We start from the raw sequence: 8,768 nt of genomic DNA, 5'->3' as shown, positions 1-8,768 counted from the left end.
AGACATGGATGTAAAGAGTTGTGTATCAATAACATGATTCCTGCTTACGCATCTCATTTTAGCTACTAGGCATTAAGTCTTTGACCCAAAATTAACACAAATTTGTACTCACCTGGATGAATTTATTTTAAGCAATACTGACAGTGTAAAATTGAAATTAAAAAATAATTGAAGACTTACTCGAAGTTCATTAGATTTTATGAGTAATAATCATTTAAGATGCTTCCTTAAATTGAACAAGTTTACACTTAATTTCATTTTGTTGTATATTTAATTAGCAACTCAGAAGACTACTATGTTTAAAGATTTTAGTTGCAGTTCAAGACTTTAGAATCTCAAAAACTGTCTTTACCAAGGATTTTAAGGTTTGAGTGTCTGACTGATTTCAAAGAAAACTGGGAGATTCTTTCAACGTTTTTTTAGTTTCTTTAATACAAATCAAAATACATTTTTGTTACATATCATTTTAGCAAGCTTAACATTCTTTTCAATACAGGATGACTGAATATAGGTAACTTCAATGCTTCCTTTTCAAAAACAATGTTTTGTTTTAGAGAGGAAGCAAGTCATCAGTAAGATACATGGTCCACAGGCTATTACTTTCCATTACTTTAGAGCATGTCCTCCAGCTTAAAATTTGGTCCACTCATATATATATTCCTCCTATAACAAAAATAAATTAAACCTTATAATTGAAAGAAAAATCCAGCAATCAGAAATATTTGGCATAGGCCTCTGAGTGAACTTGAGAAACAAGTTAGGATGTGTTTCAAGTGTATGGAGGAACATAGAGAATCTACCTAGAACCATATGGCAGGACGATGGGCCTGCTGCTACTGGGATTCTTCTGCTTCCCAGGGGGATGGAAAGTGCATGGGAGAGTGCTGAAGACTCGCAACAGACACAGAATCACATATTCCAAATAAACCAATATTCAATACAGACTAATATACAACAACAGTAGAACAATCTTGACAGCTATGCCTAGAAAGCCAAGTTGTAAATTTAGAACAGGTACCTCAGCAGGAATATTAGGCAACATGTTTGTAAGACTTTGAAGGTGAAAAAAGTCACGATTCATAGAGGGTACCTGGTGCACAAGTATATCAGCTTCCAGGACATTGGGGACAACAGAGAAAACATAAAGTAAGGATAAACTCAAGCTGTTTAATCTTCCACCATTCTCTTGAGGATTAAACCCAGGCCACCCTTGGCCACTTGCAGGGGTGTCTTTTCTTCTTTATTTTCTATGTAAATACTTGCTCCTTGGGACACCAGCAGTTTTGCCTCTTCCACTCTCTCCTCATCACAGGCTAAGTGTCTGAAATCAGGGACCACAAAGACCAATTAGTCCTACCAATTCTAGGTAATGGTTAGGATCTCCTGCTCAGTGGTCTAAACTGCATATTAGACAGTGATTATACTGGAAAGTTGTTTAATCAGGAAAGGAAAATCAATTTACATGGGAAACATTGTTAAAGTTACGACTCAGTGGAACAGCCTTATCACATCATAAATCATAACTGTGATTCTACTACAAATAGATGAAGGGATCTAAACACCAGATTAAGGAACAATTTCTTCATTTTAAAGAGATCAGTAGCGGTTCACCTCAAACATTATACAGAATGAGTCAAAGTTAGAATTTAGAAAAGCTTCAATTTATAATCTGGTGCTAGCAACCTGTATGACTTAAATTTTAGAAAAATAGTTTGTAAGATTTTTATCTCATCTGATTCACATATCTTTTAAGTTCGCAAGGTGTCACTAACTGTGTTGTATCAGAGGTTAAAATTCTTCCTTGTGATGACCTGGCTGAGCAGTATACATTGAGTGTGGAAGGAAACTAACCTTTGTCAGGCCCTTAAGAATTTGCCAGGCAGGGTAGCAGGCACTTTACATATTATTGTACTTGAGGAAGGAATTATTATCCTTATATTTCAGATGAGGAAATTAAGACTCAAGAAGGCTAAGTAACTGCTTTAAACTGCATAATATAAATATTTAATACAGCTGGTCAATGGCAATTAGGTATTCCTAAATCTTATGCTGATCCCATGACATTGTACTGTCTTGATTCCTATGTTTCCTCTAGGCCATCCTGCTTTTCTAGAAAAGTTGTTGAGCAAAGTGTTAGAATACATGGGCATCATTCAGAATGACAGGAAAACAAATTCTAAAGTAAGATCTTAAAAAATGACACTTTTTAAAATCAAATGGCAAATCGTTGAACTTCATTTTAGACTAAAAAGAAGACTAGAGGATCTCTTGTTTAAAAAAGGCCACCATTTGGGGCCGGCACTGTGGTGTAGCGGGTTAAGTCTCTGCCTATGGGCTGGAGTCCCATATGGGCACCTGTTTGTGTCCCATCTGCCCCACTTCCAATCCAGCTCCCTGCTAATGCACCTGGGAAAGCAGTGGAAGATGGGCCAAGTCCTTGGGACCCTGCACCCACGTCAGAGATCTGGAAGAAGCTCCTGGCTCTGGATTGGCCCAGCACCAGCCATTGTGGCCATCTGGGTGGTGAACCAATGGATGGAAGACCTCTCTCTCTGACTCTCCCTCTCTCTCTGTAACTCTGCCTCTCAAATCAATAAATAAATATTTTTTTTCCTAAAAAAAGGTCAACATCCAACACAAGAGAAAAGTAGCTCAGTACTATGGAAAAAAATATCAAGGTAGATTAGGCTTCCTTCAGACATTCACATAAATCAATTCTAAATGGAGTTAAGAGTTAACTGCAAAACAATAATAATAACCCTCAATCAAAACCAATGAGACACTGAACAAAACCTGCAATTAAATGTGGGTGCATTTCTAACTAATTTCAGGGTGAAAAAGAGCTTTCTAGTCATGAGGGAAGATTAACAAGTTTGACCACACGGTAATTAAAACTTTTGTTATTAAAAAAAAATCATGAACAAGACAAACCGTGAAAAATATTTTCAACAAATATGGCAGACAGTTAATATTCTTAGCATGTCAAATCTAAAGCACTCAAAACCGAATAAAAGCAAATTAATTCCCAAAAGGAAACAAAGAAATGGATGCAAAAAGTTATAATTTAATGAGAAATGTAATTAGCCATAGGTAATAAAAATGTTCAAATTCACTGATGACAAAAATGTAATTTACAACTATTAAATACCATTTCTCATATAGCAAAAGGGTAATTTAAGTGTTGGTGAGAAGGTAAGAGGTACTCTTTAAATGGCTGTTGGGAGGGGAGGGTACAAAGCTACAACTCCTCTGGAAGCAATCCGACAATATACAGCAACAGTCTTAAAACATGTTTTTGTTAACTCAGCAATGCAACTTCTAGGAGCCTATATTAAGGAAATATTCAGCGATATGTACAAAGGATTTTGTACAAAGTTGGTCAATGCAGCATTACTTACTCTGGTGGAAAACTCAAACTTGTTTAAATACACAGTGGTAGTGAAAAGACTAAATTATGGCATATCCATGCAAAGGAACTGCAGATAGTCATTACAAATGTGTTAAACATTTAATGACCTTGGAACGTACTCACAGTACACTATGAGGTGAAAAGAGCAAGATATAAAACTATATACACAGTATGACCCCAATTTTGCTCAACTATATGTGCATTTATATGTAAGATATACATACTTGCATATAAAAGACTGGGAGGAAATACTTGAAAATGTTATTGGTGGCTATCTATCTCTGGGTGGCAAGCTGATACACAAATTTTATTTTTATCAGGGTTGGTGCAGTGGTGTAGCAGGTAAAGTGCCACCTGTAGTACTGGTATTCCATATGAGCACCGGTTTGAGTCCTGGCTGCTCCACTTCCGATCCAGCTCTCTGCTATGGCCTGGGAAAGCAGTAGAAGATGGCCCAAGTCCTTTGACCCATGCACCCATGTGGGAGACCCGGAGGAAGCTCCTGGCTCCTGGCTTCAGATTGGCCCAGCTGTGGCAGTTGCGGCCACTTGAGGAGTGAACCAGCGGATGGAAGACACCTCTCTCCCTCTCTCGCTTTGTAATGCCTTTCAAGTAAATAAATCTTTAAAAAATTATTTTTATCTGTTTTTGTGTGCTTTAAAATGATTTTGCCAGTACTAAGTATTGCATTTATAAGCAGAATATAAAAAAGAAATGACATGTAAGAGCTAGCGCAAGAGGGCAAATGCCAGAAAGAACGCAAATGATTGCTGCTTGTCACTTACAGAGGAGTGTTACCCTCAGTGTCTTGGATGTTTGTGGATGCTTTGTAGTACAGAAGGATATGAATCATCTTCAAGTTACCCTTGGCTGCTGCTCGGTGCATTGATGTAGCCTCGTAATGGTCCTTAGCGTCTGGGTTAGCACCGCCTTCCAGTAGCATGACAGCAATCTGCAAAGAGAGAAGAAAATAACGCACAGATCTACTCATGCTTTGGGGACATGTTTAGAACTCCACAAAAGTAGCCCCGAGGGGTGGAACCATACCTCGTGCCTATTTTTGGAAGCTGCGTAATGTAGGGGAGTGCAGCCATTTTGATTGACAGCGTTCACTTGAGCACCCTTCCCCAGAAGCGCTTTTACAATCTCATCCCGGCCGGCAGAAGCAGCGATGTGAAGAGGAGACCAACCTGCCTGTAAAAGAGATGAGCAGGACAAAAACCAGCCAGATAGCCATGCTAACACTTAGGCAGGGGTAACTAAGAGCTGGGTGCGAGTAGTTTTAAAACATGAAATTGTTTTTTTTTTCTTCCTTCTTAAGTCCTGTGGAAAACTAGGAAACCAGAATGTGTAAAAAAAGAAAAAACCTTCACATCCCATAACTCAGACCATACCGACATGTAAATCTAATTCTGATGTGTTTTCTACCATATTATATTTTTAACATGAAACTGATATATTTTTAAGACATGGCACCCTATAAATATGCACATTTTTTAAATCAGCTAAAAATAAAGATTAAGGGGTTGGTATCATGGCATAGCAGGTTAAGCTGTGGCACTGGCATCCCATATCAGAGGGCTGGTTCGAGTCCCGGCTGTTCCATTTCTGATCCAGCTTCCTGCTAATGTACCTGGGAAGATGGCCCAAGTACTTGGGCCCCTGCCACCCTATGTGGGAGACCCAGATGGAGTTCCACGTTCCTGACTTCAGCCTGGCCCAGCCCCAGACTGGTCATCTGGGGAGTGAACCAGTGGATGGAAGACTTCTTTGTCTCTCTATCTCTCCCTCTCTCTTAGTCACACTGACTTTCAAAAAAATAAAGCTTTAAGAATAAAATTAAAGAAAGCAAGCAAGATTGAGATCAGAGGATATAAAGTTCTGTAAGCTGAGTTTTCTACGATTTCCACTTACCGTTATGTTGTATTTGTATGCGTCATTCTCAAGAAGTATAACTTTATTGGTTGTATATTGTTTTTTAAAATATTTATTTGGAAGGCAGAGAAATAAGACACACACACAATGTGTGAGAGAGAGAGAGGGAGGGAGGGAGGGAATGAGTCTTCTATCTACTGGTTCATTCCCCAAAAGCCCACAGCAGCCAGGGCTGGATCTGACAGTAGCCAGGAGTCCAGAACTCAATCTGGGTGTCAAATGTGAGTAACAGAGACCCAAATACTTAATCTATCACCTCCTGCTTTCCAGGGTACACATCAGCAGGAATCTGGGATTGAAGTGGAGCCAGGACACAAATCCAGGAACTCTGATATGGGATGTAGGTGTTCTAAGTGGCATCTTAACTGCTGTGCCAAATGCCCATCCTTGGTTGCATATTATTTTATTGTATGGATCTACCTTACTCTACTCAGGCATTTTTCCAGTTTTTCTTTCTTTCTTTGCTATTGTTATTACTACTGCAGTAAGCATCCTTGAAAAGCAATCTTTGCCTACCAAAAAGTTCCATTCTTATACTTCACAAATGTAAGCCTAAAAAAACTAACACCATTACAACAAGTCTCTCTATATAACGAAAAACACATTTAGGCCCTCATTATTCATACAATATTGATAAAAAAAATTCTCACATATTAAAAAGAGTTTGTAGTCTTTGAAGTTAACCACAATAAACCATAACCTATATGTTCACCTTAAATCACAGAGTGTGAGTGGCAAAATTAACATTCTAGAATAATGCGATCACCAGACTCATGCTTGATCACCTGGGCCACACTGGAACTTCCTAGTCATAAAGGTTGCAAGTTTGCTTATGAGCTTAATACTCAGGCTTCTATAAACACCAGTCTGGAGTCTAGAGATAAGTGGGAATTTATTAACTCTGCCTAGTACTCACATCGTCTTTATCATTCACTGGCACTCCAAGTTGCAGCAAGAATTCAACAATTTCTGTATGTCCAGCTGAGCATGCCCAATGCAATGCGGTTCTGCTGTCCTATATGGGAAACCGAGAAACAATAAATCAACATTCTTGAGGACAAATAGAAGCAGAAAAACAGAATATTGGCGCTGGCAAATCTACAGTTTGAAAATAAGGAATGGAGAGCACTGGATCCGCAGGTAAGTAATCTGTAACCGTATTTCTTACTAGTGTAGAGAGATCAAGGTTTTGGTAACATGGGGTGAACAGTATTGATGAACCTAAGTAATTCCGAGCAGAAGAAGCTGATGAAACTGACTTCCAAGATTTGGCAGGAACAGTTTTGGCTCTTTATGTTATTTATGTACTTTTATGTCAGGCACTGTGTTACGATTTTTACATTCATTATCTCATTTAATCCTCACCTTCCTATACACTGGCTATTATCCCCATTTCACAGATAAGGAAACTGAGACTGCTTGGGGTCAAGGCTACTTGGACAATCAACCATGAAGTAAGGACACAAATTCCTGTCTGACTCTTAAGTCTTGACTACCACACTGACCTCAAGTTATACTCTAGAAAGAATACACGAATCTTATGGGGAAGGAAACATTCATAATCCTAGTTGATGCTATCTATATAAGCATTTCTAACACACCACATACAGAATTAGAAGGCAATGAAATTCCTTTTTTAAAAAAAAATACACTAGGAGTGAAGTCATGTTTCTCAAAGGCAGTGACTGGTCTATCTTAATCAGTCCTACATAATAAAGTCGTATTTTTGCATTTTATTGTAAAAAGTTTCTAACATACATATAAACAGAGGGAATCTAGTTGAAACCTGCACGCCTACTACTAGATTTAATAGTAAATACTTTGTCACATTTGTTTCACCTGGTTTACTTTTTCTTGCTGAGTTTTTAAAAACCCGATCCTACATATCATGACTTTTCACCCTCAAATATTTCAGTATCTAAAAAATAAGGATAATTTCTTATGAGAGTACTATCACACCTATGAAAATTAACACACCTTCATAGCATCTAATACCCAGTCTGTATTCATGTTTTCCCAATTATCCAGTAAATGTCCTTGAGCAACTGGTCTGTTTAAATCAGGATCCAAACAAGGTCCATAGAGTTCATTTGGTTATGATCCTTAAGTCTCTTGATCCTGAAGAACTCCCTCACCCCACTTTTTTATGCCCTTGCCTTGACTGAATAATGGTTATCTTTTCACGGAGTGTTATTAAATCTTCATGTGAATTATTACATTAACTTTAAATTATTAAATATGGCTAGACCGGAAGGAAGGTAAACTAGAAAAATACAAGGCTATTTTCAGGTTGAGTAATGATGGAAAATTCCAGAGAAGAGAAAGCATTCTCCAGATTCAAATTTGATTCCAAAAGACACAAAATGAAGATACGTAAGTACAGGACACTGTCTTGCCAGGGCTTGCAATGGTGCCTATCAAACAGAAGGCAATCTATAAGCATCTGTAGGCTTCCTGAGGGCACTGCGAATCTTTCCAGAAACTCATGGTGAAAGCCAGAGAGTCCTTTCAGCAGGAGGGCAGAAAGAAACACTTCCCAAGGTCCATTCACTTTCCTTCGGGTCTGCTTATAGAAAACCTTATTCATTTCCCATGGAAATCCCCAATCATCCTCCAGGGTCTAATTCACCTCTCCTTTGCAAAGTCTTTCCCATTACAAGTTCTGAAAGTCCCATTAAAGTTCTGAAAGTCCCACGTATAAACTTCTCTCCTGAGTGGTTACCTCAACCTGTAATCGGACATATGTTTTTGCGACTTTTATTAGTATCTGTATTTCCCACTCGACAATATTCCCAGCTCTTAGCAAACAGCCTGGCACAGAAGAGGCATTCGGTTACACGCATTTCGTTGAAAGCAGTTGTTAGTGAAGGTAAAGACACTACTCCATCTTATTAAAAAAAAAAAAAAAACTTTCCTCGTGGATATCTCAAAGCCTCGGCATTTCTGAGAAATGTGGTAGACATCCTAGAATTATCCAAAATTCAGCAAGTTAAGCTCCGAGCCAAAAAAAATATTTGAGGTCTGCGGCACTAGCTTCTGCAGCCCGATTACAAGTCCCGAGATGACCCTGGGGTACGGATGGGGCGGCGGGGGCGGGGATGCGCCTCTCAGAGAATCGGCCTCCGCGTGGGCCGGGCCCTCAAAGCCACGTACGGCTTCGGCGACGCTGCAGGCTGTGGACAGGCCCTAGAGCTACTTTACCTGGTCAGTTCTGGTAGCCAGGGATTTATCGGCCAGGATGCTCTCCCTCAGTTCCTCCAGCTTCCCGCTGTAGGCCAGGTTGCAGACCATTAGGTTAGACACACACCCCTCCATTTCGCTTTCCCAGGATCTCCGCGAAGCGCCAGGAACGCCCGCCTCACGTCGCTGGCGCCGCTTGCCAGTCAAAGGAACCAGTAGAATCCCACCAATCACAGACCTTCCT

General features: G+C 39.4%; 1 protein-coding gene across 2 annotated transcripts; it reads right to left on the bottom strand.

Moving 5' to 3' along the window:
- Positions 1 to 406: 406 nt before the first annotated feature.
- On the bottom strand, positions 407 to 8,689 carry PSMD10 (proteasome 26S subunit, non-ATPase 10). Of its 2 annotated transcripts, none has more exons than XM_008272861.5 (5): positions 8,546 to 8,689; positions 6,261 to 6,359; positions 4,457 to 4,603; positions 4,195 to 4,361; positions 407 to 1,321 (listed from the first exon to the last, which is right to left on the bottom strand). In XM_008272861.5, the coding sequence occupies exons 1-5, from the start codon at positions 8,657 to 8,659 to the stop codon at positions 1,168 to 1,170; spliced, it is 681 nt and encodes a 226-aa protein (XP_008271083.4). In that variant the 5' UTR covers positions 8,660 to 8,689; the 3' UTR covers positions 407 to 1,167. The 2 variants fall into 2 exon arrangements, with proteins under 2 accessions (XP_008271083.4, XP_008271084.4); XM_008272862.5 differs by having other exon boundaries at positions 4,274 to 4,361.
- Positions 8,690 to 8,768: the final 79 nt, after the last annotated feature.

The sequence above is a fragment of the Oryctolagus cuniculus genome, chromosome X (genome assembly GCF_051225735.1).
Source record: "Oryctolagus cuniculus isolate XC-2025 breed Fujian yellow rabbit chromosome X, ASM5122573v1, whole genome shotgun sequence".
Lineage (NCBI taxonomy): Eukaryota > Metazoa > Chordata > Mammalia > Lagomorpha > Leporidae > Oryctolagus > Oryctolagus cuniculus.
The sequence above is the reverse complement of the archived record's forward strand: the minus strand, read 5'-3'. Positions and strand labels throughout refer to the sequence as shown.